The sequence below is a fragment of the Centroberyx gerrardi genome, chromosome 11 (genome assembly GCF_048128805.1).
Source record: "Centroberyx gerrardi isolate f3 chromosome 11, fCenGer3.hap1.cur.20231027, whole genome shotgun sequence".
Lineage (NCBI taxonomy): Eukaryota > Metazoa > Chordata > Actinopteri > Beryciformes > Berycidae > Centroberyx > Centroberyx gerrardi.
The window spans coordinates 27,940,011-27,962,817 of record NC_136007.1 but is presented as its reverse complement, the minus strand read 5'-3'; the positions used below and the strand labels follow the sequence as shown (position 1 = coordinate 27,962,817).

Here is a 22,807-nt window from a genome sequence, read left to right as displayed (position 1 = left end):
GAGCCAGATGTACAAAACTCTGTGTAGATTCAAGACTAAAAATCTGTTTGCACAAAACTGGAAATGTTCATAAGTAGTCTTTTCTTCTAATTTATAAAACATTTATAATTTATGAAACACTGTTTACATGCTGTTCACGCATTATTCTGTTTTTTAAATCTAAATCAGTTTGCGTGGCTTCTCGCAAAAAGGCATATGAGTGGATTCACGTAACACCATAAAAATTTGTGGCCTATCAGCAGACAGAAGAAGAAGCAAACCCTCCATTAATGTTAAACAACATGGAGGCACTGCAGAGCTTAGTTTTGGTTTAGAAATAACCATCCTGCCAATTTTTGGTAGAAGGGCAGCACTAATGGAAACTGACTGGCTAAAATGCTTAAAAGTGGCAAGAATCTGAACAGGCAGATCTCATGTCCCATCTCAGGTACAGTCATGGAAATGTGAAACAATTGGATAATGGAAGAAATGATTAGCCTACTTTCAGTGAAAATACGCCATGAAACTGGCATATACTGACAATTGCATAGCATTGGCAGAGGTATGCGCTCTACTGAGTGCCATCTACTTCTGCCTGTTTTAATGACAAAGTGATACTTTATTGAGTTCATAGTGAAATTCTCTCAGCTACAGAACAGGAGTCCTGGATCTGGTAGATTCAGTGTCGTGCTCAAGTACACTTCAGCAGGGCAGATGCTTGAACCCAAGTCCTCAGTCTGGTCAGTCTCCTTACTGACTATTGTATGCCACCCTGCTACTGCTATTCTATTCTTCTTTAACCCTGTTTTAAATTTTTATTGTTTATCTTATCAGCTTTTACTGTTTGTATTGTCTGCAAATCTTGATACAGGGTTATAATCGTAAAATAAAACTAAGCTGAAAACTAAGTGTTAAAAAATACTGAAATAAAAATTAGACTTTCTGGAAAAGCTAAAACTGAACTAAAATTATCTTGCCTACTAAGCTAACAAATAAAATAAAAATATAAATAAAATGTTTTTGTCTTTTTGTTTATGTGCAGGGTAAAAAAGAGAATGACCTTTGTTTTTTTAAACACTTTATTTATAGATTTTCAGTTTACAAAAGAAAAACAAACATTGACAGCATAGAACATCCACCCCCCCACCCACCCACCCATCCCAAGGCTGCAGACAATTCCTGACATGTACATTATTAAGCAGTGTTTAGAATAGGAACATTGTACAACATTATGCATCAATGAATCCAACTGGCTATCTCATGTGTATGTAAGTGTGTAAGAGAAAATTATATCAAGTGAAGGGTATGCTTTCGACAAATTCCATAAAGGGGACCCAGGTTTTAATATATCTATCCCGGGAGTTCTTTCGATTATATCTCAACTTCTCTAATGGAATCATAAAGAGTACTTCCTTAGCCCATTGATTAAACGAGGGAGGTTTCACTGATTTCCATTGCAGAAGAATTAGCCTCCGGGCCAGCAGCGTTACAAATGCTGTAGCCTGGAGAGCGGTAAGTTGTTCTTCTGACGGAGACACCCCAAAGACAGCAATAATGGGGCTAGGATCTACTGTCCCACCACAAATGTAGGAGATTGCATCGAAAATCCTCGCCCAGAAGTTAAAAGAGAATGACCTTTGGGGGAAGAACTTTTGGCTTTTTTTACTGAAAGCTCATTGAAAAAGAATTTTAAAGAATTTATGATTTCTTGTTCGTATTACACAAATACCTGTTGCAGAATACCTGTACCTTCTATCATTATACCTTTAAAAAATCATACCAACCAAAAAATACTAAAACTACAACTGAAACTATGTTGAACAATGAACAATGTTATTTTTGACACTACTGTTTTAATGAGCCTTGATTGTTATATTTTGTCATTTTAAAGACAACTTGAGATCCCATTTATTCAAGCTATTGATTATATGCCTTTTCATGGTTTAAATAGGATGTTCAAATCGTGCTTGGACATTCATTTAGGATGATGATCAAACTTGTGTCTGAGCTGTCCAGTTCTACTGTGTATTATGCGATTTTAATGAACACCCTCCAGCAAAATGGAATCAAGTATTCTCCCAGGCCATGGCATAAAGATTAGATAGTTCATTATAGTCTTTAATATTCTATATAATCCATGATCCATCCATCACGCATACTGGAGACTGTGAGCTGTATGTTTTATAGTTGAGCCTGTGCTGTGTTGTACAGTTGCCCATGTAACATACTGTGCAAGCTATATGTATGTAGGTCACACAGTTTAGATGTCAAGTCAAGTCAAGTTTATTTATATGGCCCTTCATCACCAAACATGTCCCAAAGGACTTTACGGAGAGTGAGCCTACCTAGACCTAACTAATCAACAGTGGATTTGTTTGTAGAGATGACGATGGGGTTTAGTGTTGCATTTTAGCAACCTACAGTATTAGAAGGGTAAGATTAGGTTCAAGCTGGATTGTTATTTTTCCTTTTTTGTGCTCTACTCCACTGTGAAGAATAAATAGTGTTATACCTATTCATTTCCAGTTGAGGGCAGCAATACTGCTGAGAGGGATCTTGTCTGGAGGAGGAGAAGGAAGAAGAAGGAGGATGGGAAGAAGAAGAAGGATGCTGCCTTCAAGTGCTCCTTGTAAGCTCCTACTTTTGGGATATGGAGTCGTGAATATGACTTGTCCTGTACTTGATGTATTAATTAATAAAATTAAATTAATTAAAAATAAATTAACTGAAAACAGAAATATGTGACTAAAAATTAATCAAAGAGTGACAATAGAAATATGTGCCAGTACTGATGATTTTAATAGAATGACAAACAATCATTAAATCAAATAATGAAATACAAAACTTTTACCATAATTGTTGACAATTTTCTATATACATATTGATGCTCTCTCTCAACTAAACATCACATCTTGGCAACTCAGGATTCATAGATCATTGCATGGGGTTTAGGGATCCCCCAGGTTTTTTTTTTTAATATGTTTGGCATTTTTGCCTTTATTTGATTTGATTATTTCAAAGTTGAGAGAGACAGGAAAGACTGGGAGAGAGAGAGGGGGGGATGACATGCGACAAAGGTCCTGGGCTGGATTCAAACCCTGGACGTTGTGTTTACATGGTACATGCCTTAGACCACTGACCAACCATGATGTCCAATTTCACTGTAATGTAATTAACAATTAACTGTAAATTAGCTGAATGAGTGTATAAGAATGAATGTAGACAGACAACTCAATACTGAATCAACAACAACAAAAAACTTCCCACATGAACTATCAAGTTGGGCTCCGTGGCTCTAATGTGTGTTTATCTAGTGGTCCGTGATACGAACACGTATGAGAACCCCAAAGAAATTTACCACATTTCCTGTACCACTTTGCTGGGTTGTTCATGGGCGCTCTTGACGTAATGTCGACATTTCCGACAGCACCTGAAGGCAGCAGCAGAGGAGGAAGAGGAACCCTGGCAACGCTGTTCCTATCGTTACAGCTCAGAGCTAACGTTATCAATTTGTAGCCTAGCATACTGCAGTTTTGAGCTTCGTCAACATGTTAAATGCTTGTTTGGACTGTTTACCATTACATGTGGACTCTGCCACGTCCCCAAAAGCTTGTTAACTAATCTATAATGGAATTTTTCAACGAGCCAAGCTAGCCGAGCTAGCCGACCTCTCCTTGTCGTAGCCACGATCAGTTGACTAAGCTAGCTAACCAGAGCGAGTTGTTGTTAGCCAACGTAGGTTAGCTGGCTGAATATGGCGATTGTTTCTGGCTCTTGTGTCAGGGTAAACGGGTCTAGAAATGGGCCCTCTGTGTCAGCTACACCTTCTGGATCAGTTGGACAAGCTCAGCCCATGATAGTGGTGTGGGAATGGCAGGATGACCTGGGCTACTGGCGGCCTTACAGCGGCCAAGTGAGCGGCTACATTGAGCGGTGTCTGTCTCCGCGGGGCCAGAGAGGAGGAGGAGGACCCGGCTCAACGAGCATCTGCCTCGGACAATCAGACCCCAGCCTGTCGCCTTATCTCATAGACATACCAAGCTTGAAACAGTTTCGACAGGATACAGGTACATTTTGGTTAAATTATGTGATATTTTTTGACATTTCCTATCTTTTACATGGGTCGTCCATTATGTTGTGATGCCTCGCAAGCTAACTGGTGTTAGGTCGGCTAGCCACTTAACGTTAGCTCACTGTGGCGCTGTTGTTTTGGTCGGAGTGTTTACATTGCTGGAAGCTAACATTAGCCGACTACACTTCATGAAGTTAAGAGAGTTGGACTATCTTAACTAACTTAGATAGCTAGCGACTAACTTGTTCAAATCACATTGTTGTAGCTTGTCACATTGTTGACCCTAGCAACATCATGCAGTTAGCCTATTTATCCGCTAGCCCGTAGCTAGTAATTTTCTACCCTTCAAGTACAAAATTATTCTCTGCAGCCAGAGTTTTCACTACTGGTCCAAGTTCATACTCAAAATCCTTAAAGCAACTTTTCGTTTGGTATAACAGTAGACATTGTGTTTTCTGTGCTTACTCTACATTTAACCACTAACATTGGTTATCATGAGTAATGAGCCTGTGCCAGCCAGGTTGAGTTTTTTTTTTTCTTTTTTCCTGTAGTGTACATGACTGACATTATATGACTAGTCTATACTAATATACGTTCAACAACAGCAATCTTAACAATTGAACTACTTCAAGTTGTTCCTAAATACTTTTTGGAGAGGCCCAAAGGAGAGCAGATCACATTTCTAATGAATTTTACAGGTGTAGAACTTTGAAGGGAAAATTAAATGAATTTAGGTTTCCTTTAGAATGGACCTCATAAGTGATATTGTCATTTTGGGTGTCAGCCTTGCCCTTGTGTTTAATGCAAGCTTTTTAAACAACAGTTTTGCCCCGCATTCCACAGTGTGAACAGGCTTGCTGGCCACAGTAGTCAAATTCTTCACATGTCAGCCTCCACTGTGTGACCATTTGCAATTGGTCTAAACTCTTTGTCTTGTCTCATGGTTTTATTTAACAGGTAAACACATCATCTCTGTTTTTCTTCCCTCAGCCGCTTATTGCTGTTGTTGTGGTTCTCTCTGAGTTTTGGTCACTGGTATTTCCCAAGCTTAGGCTACATTTGCCCCTTCAATCTTCATGCGGTTCCACTGGCACGCAGTGTAAATAAACATATAAAATGAAGCCACAGCGAGTGTATATATACATTTGTATGTTGTTTTTTTGCCCTCCTGTCACCTAGTATATAATGCTATGGAAATGCCTATAATTTTTTCTAATCATACTGGGAGTTTGAGTTCCAAAGGTCACATCCATGACACTGTAATTGCCCACAAGCCCTTTATCTGATTTTTACTTTCACTTACAAACTGGTGTATTTAAAGCCGCTCTAGGCAACTTTGCACATTGGCATCTCCCAACGGCAGCAAGAGGTAACTTTGAACTTGAATACCTAGAAATCCTGTAACGTGAGTGACATCAGTAAACTGCACACAGCACGCTCATGTTTACCAACCCGCACAGTCTGTTATCACTTTATAGCAAAGGAAACCTAAGGGACGAAACAGGAAAAAGGTCTGACATTGGTGAGTCCAGCTTTCTCTGGACAGAGCGCTGTTGTTTAGGAGTTTGTATTTTGGTCTTAAGTGTGGAGCATAGAAGTGACCATGACCATACCTGACACCAGAATTTCATTTGGGCATTCGAGCGAATTTAAGGGGGGATGGGACATTCTTCTCAGTTGCAGCACCATTTTGTGATTAATCCTGTGTATTTTGACCCAAAGGTCTGCCAAGTACAACTTCAGTCTAGCTTATTCAGTGAAAATCTCTATTTTGTTTCAGGAAAGACACGATCAGTACGTCGGTCCCTGTTTGCCCAGTCCTCGGGCCTGGGCAGTGGCGTCTACTGGGAATGGGCCAACGACGAGGGAGGATGGACGCCGTACGAGACTCGAACCTCCATCCTACTGGAGCACAGCTACCAGGCTCGCCAGGGCACGGCCGACTTGAGCCCGCACGGATATAATTACATAGTGGATCTCACATCTCTGGCCCAAGTCAACAAAGCCACGGGCTTCAGACGGCAAGTGCGACGGCAGTGCAACCTCCCCTACCCGCTATCCTCCTCCGGCCCGCCGGCGATCCCCTCGGGCCCCGCCTGCTCCTGCCAGCAGTGTTTGAGCCACAGCAGCACGGGGCCCATGCCCAGCAGATCGCGGCACTCCTTCTCATCAGGCCACCTGAACCGGCCCAGCCTGCAGGGGACGGCGAGGGCCGCAGCCGCTCACCCCACCTCTGTCTACTCGCCCTACCCCAGGAGACCCCTCTCTGTTGGGGGAATGTCCTGGGGCAGCCCCTGGCCTCCACCGCCCTCTGGTAGTCAACTCTCTGGAGCTCCGCTGACCAGCTCCGCCAGTGCCAATGGGTTAAGGTTGGTATCTGTCATCTGGGCTAGGGTTGTGATTGGGTTTCTCCACTGGGGTCAGGGTTGTCCCAGTTTAACACAAGCAGTTTAGAGATAAAAGACAGAAGCAGTGGCTCATCCTGATGGCATTCCATGTACCCGCAATGTCCTGGGGTTAAAGTGATCTGTGGTAGTACCAGGGCTCTGTGAGAGGCGATTGGAGAAGAAGTGTAACAGCAAGATCCAGTGGGAAGAATTTTGGTGTTACACTTGTTCAAACTGAAAGGTTTAATAACATAAAAAAAGCGATTCACTTAACCACACATGAGCGGCAGTACTATATTTTTTTTTTATGAATTGTCAGAATCTGCTTTGTTTGCCTGCTTGATGTGCTAAAAGTGTGATTTTCAGACCTGTTTCGCCATACAATGGCAGTGAATGGAGAGAGAAAAAAACAACAGATAACAGAGAATCGCGGATTTTGGGGTTATAACATGGAGGAAGCTACACAACCCAAGATACTACCAAAGTTCAACATCACTTAAAGTCCAGCCTGGGACCGTTGTCACATGTCGTCTGTCCCTCTCCCCCCTCTCTTTCCCGTTTCTCTCCACTGTGAACTATCCAATAAAGCAGAAATGCCAAAAGTAATTTGGATCTCCAGCAGTGGTATAATGTTTGTTTTGGCTCTTCTGCAGCATCGGTTCACACTAGTAGAAAAGCCCTGGGGACTTTCACATCAACACATTCAGTCTATGACTCCCATCTGTGTCACTTGCAGCCTCCATTCTCGCCTATTCTATTTCTAACAGCATAAAAAACAACTTGCATAGACACCCTGCTTTCTTAAGTGGCGTAGTGAATGTGCCATTCAAACACAATTTCTGCTGGCTCTAATCTCATTCCATAAGTTTCATTTTGCCTACTCTCAGCCACCAGAAATAAATAACAGCGCAATGCTGAACATCTCCCCATAGGACACACTAATATTAGTGTTATAAGGTCGTGTTTGATACATTCATCCTCTTCATTTTTGCAGTGGTTGAAGTAATGTTCTGCATATTGTTTGCGATGCTATTAAAAATAGAGGGTCTGCAATTTTGCTGTTTGATTTTTTTTTTTATCATGTAGGAATGTCAACCTATTGTTTGAGCTTATTTCACAACATGCATATGCTGCATGCTAGTGCTAGTAGTCGCTTGAAAAAAATGGGATAATAATGAAAGGGAAAGAAGAGCTGTGTTTCCCTTCATTGTTGCAGCCCTAGTAGTGCATTAGGATGCCAGGTATGCCACCCAAAGCTTCCTTTGGTCAGTAGGTTAGCTGATGTCAAGGCTCATTATATCAGTGACACATTTCCTCCCATTGTTTTACCATGTGCTCCTAGTTGGCTAGTGGCTGAAAAATGAGGGTAAAATCTGCACATTGCACTTGCACTTAGGTTATTTGCCACTTTTTTTTTTACATGTACCATTTAGAATTAGCAAACAATTCCTACAGCACTGACCATTTTAGTTTCTGTTCTCCCTGGAAGGCTGTTTAACACAGTAAACAGACTTGTTGGACAAATATGCACCCATATATCTGTTGGTGAGTCATGCTCTCATAGTGCATGTACAGTCGATGTTGAGTTGTTAGGCTTCCCTGACCAGTTATTGACCAGTCAGAAGTCACCAGAGCCTGTGTTGAACAGGTGGAAAGTGGAAGGTGTGGCTAATTGGGTAGAAAGAGGAAAAGAGGAGAAACAGGTTAATTAGAAAATATTACAGCTATATGGTGCAACAGATGGATTATTCAGTTCGGTCAGTTATGGTAAACAGACATTTACCGATTTGTTATATTAATAATATAATAATAATAAGAATAAACTTTATTTGTATAGCACCTTTCATACAAGAAATGCAGCTCAAAGTGCTTTACAACAGAGAAATTACATGCACCAAGTGCTTCACATAAAACTTGATAATGATAGTGAGAATAAGATAAAGAGGAGAATAGAATACATAAAATGCATCTTCACATGAAAATAGACATAGAATGAGCATAACATAAGATGGAAAATAAAACCCACTGAATAACAATAGTAAAAATAAGAGGAATGCATAACATAAAATGGAAAATAAAATCCACTGTAAAATAATAATAAAAATAAAGTTAAAAAATACAGAGTACATAAGATGCATAAAATCAAGTAAAATACAAATTTTAAAAGAAGTGCAGCAGTGCATAAGTGTGAAGCAAAGTGAGACAAAAAATAGTTTAAGGCCTGTATCGGGAAAGTCATAGCTAGTTAAAGGCTAAAGTGAAGAGATAAGTTTTTAGCTTTCTTTTAAAAATATTTAGCGAGCTGGCTTCACTGATATCTATAGGTAGTGTGTTCCATAGCTTTGGGGCGTAACTGACAAAGGCTGCATCCCCGATTTTCTTTCGGCTGTTGCTGGGAACCTCCAATAAACCAGCAGCAGATGATCGCAGTGTTCTTGAAGGCAGGTAGTGAACAAGGGAGTTAGCAATGTAGCTTGGTCCTAGCCCATTAAGGGCTTTGTATATAAGGAGGAGGACCTTAAAATCAATTCTAAATGTTACAGGAAGCCAGTGTAGAGCAGCTAAAACTGGACTAATGTGCTCTCTCCTCTTGGTTCTGGTTAATAGCCGAGCTGCAGAGTTTTGAATGAGCTGAAGTCTCTCAGTGGTTTTTTTCGGGAGACCAGTAAAAAGTGCGTTACAGTAATCGAGTCGGCTTGAAATAAAGGCATGAATCAGTTTTTCAGCATCTTTTTGATTTATAAATGGTCGTACTTTAGCTATGTTTCTAAGGTGGAAAAATGATGTTTTCGTCACCGTGTTAATGTGGGACTTGAAGCTTAGATCTGAATCTAGGATAACACCAAAACTTGTAACCTCAGATTTAATCCAGGGAGTCAATGTTCCCAGATTATTAAACAGCATATCATATATTGATACAGGTAGACTGTATTTTGGTGTCTTAATCAACATATTTTTGGCTTTTAGGGCTGATTTACAATCTCATGTAAATGGAATCAGCTGAGATTGTTTCAGGCAGCAATGTGGTGAAGAATTTAAAAAAAAAAGAATAATTTACGTAGTCACGAATTGGGCTATTGAAAACTGACACAGCCTAAACTATTTTCTTTTTGGGCTAGATAAGCTATGATAAAAAACAAACCCTGATCATTGTTAATCATGCTAATACTAAATCATATTTGGTATGACATTGCAATGATTTTTCCTCAAGCCTACGAAACAGGCTTTACCGTAAACAAAGTAACAGTTGCTGCCATCTCTCCCACATTTATTATTATTTGGCCTAAGGCGTCTGCCAAACGTGAACACAGACAAGCAAGACTAAATTCTAAACCTGGGTTTTGGTGAGCCTTTCGCTTACCTGCTATTCTCGTTGGGGAAAAGAATTGCTTGCAACACTGAAACCTGTTGATGTAATAGCAGCTCTATTCTTGCTGGTGTTAAAAACAATAGAGAAACACTGCTTGCTTTAGAGGTATAATCACTGCTAAAAAGAAGCAGAGGATGAATGTATCAAATATTACTTTTTAATGCAAATATTAGAATGTTTTATGTGGGCAATTTGAACAGTGCTTTATTACTGTTTTTTTGTGGGAAAAATGAAATTTAAGGAATCAAACATCAGCCAGCAAGTAATGGTTGAAAGATTCTGCCTCCTTTTTGCAGTAATTGCACTTCTCGAGCAAGTGCTGTGTTTCTTCAGGTTTCTTTTCTAGGAATAGAATGGGATAGACTAGAATGTGGATTGTGAGTCATGTAAAATTTGCTTGTCAACCTACTTAAATAGGGCAATTCAGTCAAGTAGATCCAAAATTGAAATTCCAAATTGCCCTTGTTTGTTTTCTTCCTGGTGATCACTGCTGCTGTGTTTACTGACTGTGTCAACGTCCTTGTTTCCTGTCCCGCAGTGTTCCTTCCATCTCTGTCCAGCTGAATGGATCCACCAGCGTGAGCTCTGCCCTGGCAGGTAAACGGGTCGCTAACCATCCATCCTGAATGTTACCTTCACTGTTTCTGCTCACTCTAGTCTGCACCTCCTCTTTGAATCGGTTGCAGGTTTTATTCAGTGTGATTTTGTTTTTGTTTTTTTGTCTTGTGAGTGTCAGTCTGTTTAGGAGTAACATGCTACAGAAATGCTTACACAAATGAAGGAATTGAGGTAGAAAATGCACACATCCCAAACCTCAAGCAAACTCGAGCTGCGTAAAAACTCAAAACAACGGGGATAAAGATGTCCCCATATCGATTACACCACCGCAGAGTAAAGCACACACTCCACACAGGCTTGTGTTTTTATTGAGAGCCTGCACTAACATCCTCAGGCAGTAAAGTCCAAAGCCCTGATGGCAAAAGCATGATCACCTTTAGTTTTCAGTCTAGACATTGTGAAAGACAGTTGTCAGTGGATTCATTTTTGTCCCACGGCTCTACCAGGCACTTGGTTTTTGTTTGATGGCTCAAGGTTAAACGCTTGTCAAGAAGACAACACTCCAAATAAGAGACACGGCTAACACAATGCACCTCCAAAAAATTCATGAATGAGTATATTATCGCTGCCAATACTGAATGTTTCATGACCGCAAAGGACAACAAAAGAGAGCGACCACATTTAATGAGTTGAGCTAACATGACCTTGGTGGCCACAGCACCACCCGTTATGACTTATGGAATGCTTTATGGAGTATTGTTTGGTTTTACAAAGCACTTATATTCCAAACATTTAAGAATTTTTATCTTTCAGCATAGAGCAACTTCTATTCAACTTGCATAACTCCTTCAAATGAAGCATCACAGGGCATAAAGTTTTAGTTAAATGTTTTTAAAGCGGCAGTACCCTATATATGGTGGTAATGAGCTAGAGCTGTTTGTGATCTAGTATGATTCTTCATGTGCATTTCTATTTGAAATTCAGTTTTATGATGTATTTCTTGTGGGGTTCTAAAAATTGATAATGGAATAGTTTTTGTAGTTTACTAGATTTTTATATTAGCTCAAGATGGAGGACAACTTACTGTAATGAGAATTGATGTGAAAAATTTAAATTGGAAAAAAAAAAAATATATAAATTATAAGTGTTTACAGCATTTGAATAAATCATGATAATGGCACTCAAATTGTCTGTGCCATGGTTTGAAGTTGGTTCTGTAAGAAGCACTGTCGTATTCTCCATGCACCAAGTTGTTTGTGCATTATCATGACAAACATTTATTTTAAATTGTAGCATACAGGACCATTTTATTTTCTAATATCACACTTTGCAGGCTGTATATTATTGTCATGAAATGGCAAAACTGACGTGAAGTGAGCATTCACTGTTTGATTCTACTGCCATACTCCGCTGAAAATGATAATTCTGCAAGCTGTATGTTATTTGGCTGTGACAAGCTGGCTGAATCAATACAGTCATCTTGGAGAGAGCAAGAAGACCATGACCTCAATACTGAGGAACGTGCCGAACCGCGACGACACAAACAGAACTTTGAAAAGATGAGTTAACGATTAAAGGTCACGCATGTGGTTTCTCCTCCAAATATATCAGTCACATCAATGATCATCAGTGCTGTATTTTATAGCTTTTGGGTATTTCATTATTTTTCCTCTCCACTGTTTGATACATAACTCCTACCACGTACCGTAATGGGTGTTTTTGTGAGGATATAAGCCTGGGATCTGTCAAATTGGACCAAATGAGCGCACAGAACAGTTCATATGATGGAGATGATGATGACAATATGAATACACACAAACGGACAAGTTTTGTGGCTAATTGTTAAGTTTATCAGAAAAGACAAGACTGGATTTGAACCCATGATCTTCCACATGAGACGCTGTTGCTTAACCTGCTGAGCCAAACTCCTGTTATGGTTTTACTGAGAGAAATGAACTAAAGGGAGAAGTATTGTGATACTGCAGCCTATTACTGACAGCGCTAACCACTTAACCACATACAACTTTATAGTGCTGTCCATTAACAAATAAATCAATACTAAATCACATGGGGTAGAAAATTGCTGCTGCACTCCTCTCCATCCATGATGACAGCTGATGCCACCTGCTTTGACATCACTGACTGGGGTGTGGCCAGAACTGCAACATGCTTCACAGTTTCAACCCATTGAGAGTTTTCTACAATATGTGATTTGGTTGTTTGGTCTGTCATGAAACTTAATGATCCCTTACACTATTACCTGTTTTTGTCAGCTGGCTATTCATGACTTGGGGACGGCAGGTCGGGGACGTGCACTCACAATCTTGTGCTCCAAAGACCTGAGCTTAACCACTGTGCCGACTTCCACTTTGGGGTGCCAGAGTGAGGAAATCAAACAAAGGGACATGTTCCGTGATGGTCCCACCTCTATGCCTAGGAGGAGTTGCGAAAAAAGTGATTTAAAAAATGGCGGACATTGAAAGTGATATATGGGTTGGACTCAGCACCTTCCAAAGAATCTATGGACACAAAAATTTTCTTGAGAAACAGGTTATTGGCCAAAATGTAAAGTTGCTTGTTATAGCGCCATCATGCGGCCAATATGCATGGGCTGCCTTGCCTGAGTAGTGGGGGGCCATAGGAACCCACCTGCCAAATATGGTTGCTGTAAGACGTACAGTTTCTGAGCTGCAGACACTATTAGCAGAGAAAAAGAAGAAAGAATTCCAGCAAATACAATAGGGTTCCAGCACCTTGGACCCCTAAAAATAGGAAGCTTGAACCATGAATAGGTTGGAAGAAAAAAAAAAATCCAAGCTGATGCTGAATTAGCAGCCTAAATTCCTCAAGCAGGATTATTCAGTCTAGAGGTCCTAATGGTAAAATCACCTTTAGTCTCGAGTCTAGGCTGAGGGAAAGTCAGAATCACTTTTACTCTTGAGTCTAAGCTAAGGGAAAGTCAGAATGGATCGCTTTTATTCTAGAGTCTAGGCTGAGCGACAGTCGAAAAGACTCTGGCTCATAGGCAACCAAGATGTCTGCAGCATAGCTGGGGCCCAGACCTAGCCATGCTTTAAACACAATCAGTAAAATCTTGATTTGAAATTACTTGATCCTATGCCTGCGGTGGAAGCATGAGTTGCTGCTACATTTCTCATACTTTTGATTTGTTCCTCCCTGCTTCTCCTTCCTGCATATCTCCACTGGCTCTCCACCCTTACCCGCCCCACTCCGCCCCGCCCCGCCCCACCCCACCCACCCCACCCCACCCCACTCCAGGCATGGCCTCCATTTTGATGTCAGCAGTGGGACTCGGCGTGCACTTCACCAGTGCCCCCCTCCCTCAACAGCAACCGCAGCAGCAGCAACAGCAGCAGCAGCAGCAGCAGCAGCAGCAGCAGCAACCTGCTCCTTTCTCTCTTCCTCCTCCTCTCCTTCCCCCAGCCAGCAGGCCCAGCAAGGCCCACAGCAGCAACAGCAGCAGTTCAGTTAGGAGGGCAAAGAGGCAGCACAGGAGAGGTAGCTACCACGCCACCATCCACCATCCCTTCCTCTGCCTCCTCTGCCTCCTCTCTCCGTCTGACATGCACCCGCCGCATGAGGAACATTTCACCCTGCGTCAATTCACATTCATCCATCTTCATGTGCTGTTCATAGGGCGTGTTTGCACTATTCCACTTTTCTTTTGTAGAAAACACGCTGCCTCCGCTGCATTTTTGCGCTGATAACGTAGGACAGGCTGTGCAACTATGTGCAAATAGTGAGATGAGATATCCAACATGCTCCAAACTGACTCTGAGTAGCCGCTGCTACCAACTCTTCTCCCGCTACTTTCTCCAATTTCATTCTGGTTGTTGTCGTAAACTGTCAGCTGCTTACCTACCATGAAACCCCGCCTCTCCTGTGCTGTTATTGGTCAGCTCTCAGAAAAAGTGCTTCTCCAAAAAGTTAAACTTTTCTCAACTTTAGAAAGCGCCAAAAAAAAAAGACGCCTGGCACAGTGCTTTTTCCAAAGTGGACACTTTCTCTCCGTCTTGTGGCTACTCTCCATTCGTTTTAATATAAAAAAGGCGCTGGAAGTTTGATTAAAAATGAGTGGAATAGTGTGAACACTGTCTTAGGGAATATATAAAGCTAGCCTTAGAATATATAACTTGAGTATACAGCCATCAACCCAAGAATCCAGTCGCCGGAAGGCCATTCGTTTTCTACCTTTTCTAGTGCAGAAAAGTTGGCCACAGCTGTTGGATGACATCACCCATCAGCAGCCAATCACATACCAGCGTTGCCATATGTCCCACCTGCCACTGCTACACTACTAGCTCAAATCCGCCATCGGACAATAGCACGACATAGTGGTTTCTACTGGTCTGAACTCAGTAATGTGTTATGTGTAGCCACTATAGTCAGAGTCACAGCTGGAGTATTTTAAGGGGATTTTCTTGTAGATAATTAGGTATGATGACAGTCTGAAGACCCTTAACCAAAAGAAAGAACTCTGCAAATTTGAATGGCCTCCCATATTTTCATGCTCATCTGTGTATTAAGCTTCATTTCATCGCTGCTTCTTAATTTCTGCCTGAACACATTTTCCATCTCTGCATCGTTGTGAACTTGCATTACATTTCTTCTTCCAATCTCATAGTCTGCCACTTCTTAACTTGAATAACCTGCACTCGAAATAACAGGGGACCGCGGCCGACATCAGAAACAAGCGCTCATGCCTGGAAACTGAACAGTGCATTAATTTTCTTATTTCTCAGGTGGGGGACTTGAGGAGGGGAAAAAAAACCAACCTCCCAGTCTTTGCAGGAATCTAGAATTAAATAGAGCTGTCTTGTGTAATCAACTCAAAATGACACCCGAGGATGAATGTTTACTTACCTCGCAGCATCTTGTTCCCCAACAGACTTGACACTCACATGTGTGCGTATGTGAGAGAGAGAGAGCGACTGGTAGTGATATGTGATTAGCAGTCAGTGTCGGCACTCATCGCTCACCCTGCCCATAGCGGTCATACGTTATCGCTGTATGATTCATTCTCTCAGCATGCATTCAGTCTGGCGATGGACATTTTGCACAGGAAAATCTGCATTTCTGTTCGGTTTGATCAGTCGCAACGTGGACACATTTTTAGTGGAGCCAGGAAGTCAAACCACACGGCGTATGCGCCTAATTCTTGACTGAATATCAAATCGCAAACTACTTGATATTGTGAAGAAAATCCCATTTCATCTCATCTCAGCAGAGTCTCATCTGATTGTGTGGCTTTTTGTACGGTCACCTCGTCATTTTAGCATCAGTTCTTTTTCCGCTCATTCGTTGCTCATCGTGTCTTCTCCTTTTCCCCTCTTTTAGCCTCCGTTCAGAGACCCGAGGAGGTGATTCAGCGCTACATGCAGGAAGTGGCTGTGGCACCGGATGAGGTAGAAGTTTTAGCGTCATGTATTTTCTTATTTTAAACCTAAACAAAATAAAAGTGTTTTTTTGGGGGGGTTGGTTCCGATCACCGGTCCAATCGCTGATTAAAATGATGTGTTCAACATGGATAAACGTGTACAAGCATCAACAGTGAAATTTCAATATAGCACTTTGTTTAATAGAGTATTCTTACGGCTATAAGAATGATATTGCTGGCCTAACCATGTGGAATGAAATGAGTTTTTATTCAAACAGTTATTACAGCTCATAAAAAAGGTTTTCATCGAGGCAGCACAGGCTATGCCTTCTGTCCAACGCATTAAACTGTTTGTAATCATATAGGCTATGAAATTCATAACACAGTGTCATAAATGAATATATGTAAGCTGTCGGTGTTAATTAACAGTTGAAAATAGTGAATACAATAATCAATCACTCTCAAAGCGCTCCGTTCAGAAAGGAGTGAACGGAAAGGACCAAGTTACTCTGAAATTAAAAACAGTAAGGCCACTTAAAGAAGAGTTGGGCCCATTTTCTATTTAAAAAACAACAACAAAATATATTCAATTACTGTCAAATGGCACATGACCATAAATAACGAATGCTGCCTACACCTAGAATGTGATCGGACATTTCAAACGGTGATCGGCTGATGGCCTATTTAGAATGTCTTTTGATCAGTGGCCAATTGATCGGTGCATCCCTAGTCTGTTGTCTAGTCTTAACTTTATAGTGTTATTTAGTCAATAATTGTGATACAAAGACCTAAACATATTCCCGTGTCACCCTCAGGACTGTATAATCTGCATGGATCATCTGTCCAATCCGTCCGGCTACGAGACGGTGTTGTCAGACGACGGAGGTCAGAGCATCCTGCCAGACAAAGTGGGCAAATTCATCAAGTGTGGACACACCTTGCATATGGTCTGCATGCTGGCCATGTACAACAACGGAACCAAGGTACAAAAAAAACTCCACAAACTCATACTCCACAGAAATGGACAGTGTTGTTTTTGTGGACATAATGGGAGTCATGTTCACAGATATTTTACAGTTTGACTCTCAGAGACCGAGGTCATTAGTAGTCCAAACTCATTACCAAAAAAACATGGGGTTTTACATGTTCATTTATAAATCGAGTGCCCGGAACTAACTTTAATGGGGCAGTGGGTGACCATCCTTTAATGAAAGAACCAAATGACCCAAGTTGCTCTCCAATACACACTGAAAGGGCCAAAGCAAAACAGAGAGACTATTTACTCTTGTTTCTGGTATTCATGTTGTTTGTGAGTGTTCACGAATGCAGAATGAACTGTCTATGGTGAGATCTAAGATTTTGCGTAGGAGTGGATATTTCCTTTTAAGTGTCTGGCAAGTTAAATCAACTGCAAAACAAATATTTCCAGCATTAAAAAACATATTCAGGTATATTTTTTTGCCCAGTTCTGTAAATATGCTCTTTCATGCTCAGAATATTCAATTGTCCCTTAAGAGGAAATTTGGTTTGCAGGCCGAATTTAAAGTAAACTGCATAACAAATTACCATATCACATACCATATATGAAAACATTAAGAAAGTGCCAGTAAATAAGACCGGAGATAAAAGTCAATAAGTGACAAAAAAGGGAAGGAAAAACAAAAACTCTTACCAGTGGAGAAATGAATATTTAATCAGCAGTGGTTGGTATCGACCGGCCCAGTTCAAGTGGCTTTCTGGTTGTGTGTTCTCCCCAGGACGGGAGCATGCAGTGCCCCTCGTGTAAGACAATCTACGGAGAGAAGACCGGCACCCAGCCCAAAGGCAAGATGGAAATATACAGCATCGCCCAGTCGCTGCCGGGCCACCCAGACTGTGGCACCATCCAGATCATCTACAGCATACCGCCTGGAATACAGGTACCTCACATCTTACTGGATGATTTTATAGTCCCTCTCTGTTCTCTGATATTGAGTTAAATATCTTTCCATGTATGGTTCAATCAGTTTGTCTCCTTCTCCAGGGTCCGGAGCACCCCAACCCGGGACAGCCATACACCTGCAGAGGCTTCCCTCGCTTCTGCTTTCTACCAGACAACGACAAGGGCAGGAAGGTAAAAAGCAAAACATTCCCCATCGCTCAGCTGCTGGGCCTGACAGCGCCAGTGCACACACACACAAAAACACACACACACTCTCTCTCCAGCTAAAAACAGTTCATCTGTGACACTGCAGCTGTAACAGCTGAGAGATTTAAGCTGCAGATGCACCATCCAAAACAACAGAGACGTCTTCTGTACCTCTTACGATATAAATACGTGTATATAAAGTGCAAATACAAATTGCTCATTACCTTTGGTTCCTAGGTGCGAGAACAGAGCAGGAATACACAGTGATGAACATATTCTACCGCACACCCAAAGGCTTCAGACCCGATTCATATTTGTTTAACGTATCTGAGCAGCTGCAACACGATACGTTGGGGCGAGCAACATGTGTTCGCTGCCAGGCAAACCCGATGACCCAAATATGAACCAGCTCTGAAGGCCTTTCGCTGTGTTGCATCGTCGCTGATTGCCTTTATTTATTTGTCCTTCACAACAAACAACATCAGGCTCTTCAAAAAGCGGGCTGTTGAGCCGTAGGTACGATCGCATTCGTGTTCAGTGGTTTTGGTGTAGCAAATGGCTTCAGGTGTGGCATCTCAGTCCTGCCCAGATGGCTGAATAAGCAAAGGATTATGTATATGTAATTGTTTTTTTTTATGTTCTTTGTTTAATATACAGTATTTCACAACAAGATGATTCTGATGTGTGGCTGTGCTGTCTTTGGAACTACTATCCTGGTAATAAAAGCCTGTTACGTGATAGGAATTAAAGGGACATTAAGTCATCTGTAACTTTTAGCGACCTCTATTGGCGACCAGTAGAAATTACAACAACATTGGTAGAACTTATCTCCACCTATACAAGTCTCTGGCACAGTGACGGCGGCCTGTAATTGACAATAAAGTCACGGTTCACAACAGATGATTAAGCTAGCTAATTAGAGTATAGATCCAACAGAAACATCTAGTGAAAAGGTGATATATCACCATAGAAACTACTGGAATAGTTGGTTTCATGTACAATTTCCACTGATCAATGATTGGCCAAATATAAACAACACGTGTGCAGTCCTAGTGGCTCAGCTGTACTGAAGCATGTGAAACAACAGGCCCTGGACGTAACCTGTCAGTCACCGGTTAGAAACAGCTTCCATGTTTAGTAACACCTGACTACAGACATTGCAAGTAGAACACTGTTTGATCACAGAAGTTCTGATGTCCTGAAATAGAGAGAGGACGGGATGGAAAAGTTGAGACGGGGAACCAAGGTGGATTCAGGATTTGCTTCTGAATGACAAAATAGGATTTCTCTTGTGTTTGTAATGCTGCCCTTGAATCTCCAAAATTGCAGCATACACCTCTATTACTCCTTTTCTTTTTTTGCGCGTCACATTCTAACAGGATTGCCGTATGTCGCTCATCAAATTAAGATGAAGAAAACGTCTCATTCTGTGATCCTTACAAAGTTACATTGTTTCCATGGTGTATTTCTATTTCATTTCCTGCTTGCTGGTAACTGCAGCTGTTCACTTTCAGTTTCCATAAATAGTCCTTGATGTAATTCGCTAATGGAAAATCAGATTAAATTATTCTAATTCCTCTGTAATTGTATTACTGTAGATCCTCTATTCTCCTTTTTTTCTCTGCCTCAGACACACTTCCATCATCAGAATCCCTGGTGTGATTTTCCCTGTACAACATGGACGTGAGATGATCAAAATATCCCAAATCTGACACCTAGCCTGTCTGTATTTTTACCTTTTGCATAAAGCACAGGTGAAAGATGCTTTCAGTAGTTGACATTTTGGGCATTATATTCCTGCTGTTCAGACTTGAAGGATAACTAGGGTTCACTTTGACCTGTCCTTTTCCATCATGCTGATCAATTCTAACCAAAATCTCATCCATTTAGTAGGCCGATGAGTGAGCTGGCCATGCTGGACACTGACACAATCCATCGTGGCAACCACAGCAGTCAAAAAACATTCTCAAAAGCACAGTTATTTCATATTCCACACTGAGAAACTCCCAGTGGCTACATTTACATGCATGGAGTAACCCGGCTATTGGCCATAGGAACCATTTAGTATGGGAGTCAGCCAGGTTACTCACAATCACAGTATGAGTTTACCTGGTTGGTGTAACCCAGTTATGATGTTTACATGCCTCGACCCAAAAGGCACTAGGCACTATGGACGAGTATTTGCCCGATTTGAGGATGTGGAGGAAACATTTCAGGCTGATGGCCAACCTTATTTTTTTATTAATTGAGTATATGGCCAGGATTATATTGATCCATTTGAAGTACAACGTACTGTGGTTACCCTGATGAATTCATTCATCAGGCTTGAAGTACACCACTCTATAGTGGCAAAATGGATGGGATGTTCGTAAGAATCGATCAGCCTGATGGCAAGTGATGGGAAGGTAGGGTTGAAAATAACCGGAATTATACTTTAACACTGACATTACATTTAATGTCTTAGAGTCGGAGTACCAAAGACCAGTTTGACTCTTCGATTGTTGTGAAATTAATATGGTCTTCCGATCTGACCAGTGATCCTAGATCCTCCTGATACTAGATCGACCTTTCACTCCTTCCACCATCTGCCATCGCCAGAAACTCTTCAGCTTTAGCTACGTTTGTGCAGGAAGAACAGCGGCCACCTTCCTTCCTGTGCCTTTCCTGCCAAATCTGACCTGGTGTCACACAATGTACAACACAGTATAGAGGCTGGTAGAGACTGCCAGTCTTCTCGGCAGTGGTCTCATTTGTTTACAGTACTTATACTAATGTCTCAAAATGAACATGGTAATGATTTATTGATGGTAAAATGTTGTACATTGCAACTTTGTAAGGGAATTGAAAGATTAATGCCAAACTGTGTTAGACTATCTTCAACTCCTCAAGTGTGTTGAGTAATGACTCCAACTTAATCACTAAAAGCAGCACAGATCCCTAACCGTCGCTCCTTCCCTCCCTCCTGGACAGGTCCTGGAGCTGCTGAAGGTGGCCTGGATGCGGCGCCTCATCTTCACCGTGGGGACATCCAGCACCACCGGCGAGCCCGACACGGTGGTGTGGAACGAGATCCACCACAAGACCGAGATGATGTCCAACCTGTCCGGCCACGGCTACCCCGACCCCAACTACCTGGACAACGTCCTCTCGGAGCTGGCCTCTCAGGGCGTGACCGAGGACTGCCTCAAACCGCCGGGCGGCAGCTAGGCCCCGAGCGACCGGCCGCCGGGACCGTCCCGACCGCCGCACCCGACGAATTTCAAAACGATTAAACCATCGAATTCACATCCGCCTCTCCGGTCCGGTGGTCTTACTGCATTTTAGGTCTTTTAAGTCGAGGTCAGTGTCGCACCCAATCTCCTCCCCGCTATAGGTGCGGAGGGTAAAAGTGAGCTGAATACAAGTCTTGAAGCTTCTTTACGGAACTGATTCACTGGAAAAGGTGCGGCGCAGCGCAGCGATCGGTGAAAATTTATTCTAACGCGTTAACCTGAGTTTACGCGCCAGTACATTCCTGCTCATCTCGTATTCCAGGACATTGAAACTGTGAGTACAAATGACTACGGGGGCTCCTTTGTGACTCTGAGCTTGATTTTCTGTACCTCCACAAATTTGGGGATCGTGCTGTTTTATTCCATCAAGAGCCTCACTTGTATCCCTTTGTCCGGGCACCATGAAAATGGCAGCTTACATCGGGGGATGGAAAAAAAAAAAATCTCATTAAGCACTTTAGTTCTTACAGTGCATTTAGTTGACAAGATTTGTGATTTCCAGGTTTAAGGGCAGTTGACTTGTTTTCCAATTGGTAACTTATGCAATTCAACACAAGTGTTTCTGTCGAAAAGCTTTGTGTTTTTTAGCACAAGGTCACTGAAACTCCTATAAAAGTAGCAAAGTGAATATATGTTATGTATGCCTAATTGATGGGAAAAGGCAATACTTTGTTGTAAATATGAAAACTCAGTAATAAAACAAAAATAATGTACAAAAAAGAAAAAAAAAAATGCAAGTCGTGTCCACAAATGCCAGTTCAGGAACATGCATTCAGATACTCATCTAAAGCTGTGTATTTTTAACATTGAACACCGCTCATCATTTGACCATCTGTTGTTATACTTTGGTTTATTGATTCACCTAATTTGATGAGCAGATGTCTGACGCGCTCGCGTGATTTTTCACGTCTTAACTGTCCCCGTGAGAATTCTAGCAGCATTATTTTTGTCATTTTAATATCTTATGGTTTGTGCCGCCGTTTATGCGAGACGGGACAAGGTGAAATCGCATATAGCTCCACGACTTCCAACCTTTTTGTCCTGGGCGGATCGGACGGACTGCCGAGAAAAATAACTGACAAAACCTCTGGTCAAGTCAATTCTACAGTGTGACAATCAAGGTCATGAAACGACGTCTTGATTCAACAAGACGCGCGAAGCGGCGGTTAGCGTCTCGCCGCTACCGCCGGCTTCCAATTCACCTGTGCTCACCTGCATTATTCTGCCCACGATATTGCAGTACAGTTGTTGAACTGAGTCTTGACATGTATGCAAGCAAAATTGAGAAAAAAAAAAGTCTGCAATAAAGAAATGATAGTATAAAGGGAGTCGTGTCTCAGTTTGTGGTGCTTGGGTTTAGTCGTGTCTCCTGTATGAGACATGAAAACCCAGAGTGTTGGTAAATATCTAAATGTGTTTCATCCAAGTACTAAGAGACAAATATATTGGTCCAAAATCAACAAAGTTATCCTTTAAAATTTGACACTTGCATGGAAACATAACTTGTGACTACAACACATGAACTAGAATCTCCAACAAAAAAAGAACTCAAGCAAAATAAAAAGTGCAAGGCAACACATTTTATTTCAAAGGCCTAATTGGCGTTAAGGTACAGCATATTAAATATCGTTAGTCCAGAGACA

At 41.6% G+C, this 22,807-nt stretch overlaps 1 protein-coding gene across 2 annotated transcripts; it reads left to right on the top strand.

Moving 5' to 3' along the window:
- The first annotated feature begins 3,435 nt into the window (after positions 1 to 3,435).
- dtx2 (deltex 2, E3 ubiquitin ligase) lies at positions 3,436 to 22,744 on the top strand. Of its 2 annotated transcripts, XM_071915141.2 has the most exons (9): positions 3,436 to 4,046; positions 5,832 to 6,420; positions 10,347 to 10,405; positions 13,646 to 13,885; positions 15,725 to 15,792; positions 16,580 to 16,747; positions 17,522 to 17,683; positions 17,788 to 17,877; positions 20,863 to 22,744. In XM_071915141.2, the coding sequence occupies exons 1-9, from the start codon at positions 3,734 to 3,736 to the stop codon at positions 21,097 to 21,099; spliced, it is 1,926 nt and encodes a 641-aa protein (XP_071771242.2). In that variant the 5' UTR covers positions 3,436 to 3,733; the 3' UTR covers positions 21,100 to 22,744. The 2 variants fall into 2 exon arrangements, with proteins under 2 accessions (XP_071771242.2, XP_071771243.1); XM_071915142.2 differs by lacking the exon at positions 13,646 to 13,885.
- Positions 22,745 to 22,807: the final 63 nt, after the last annotated feature.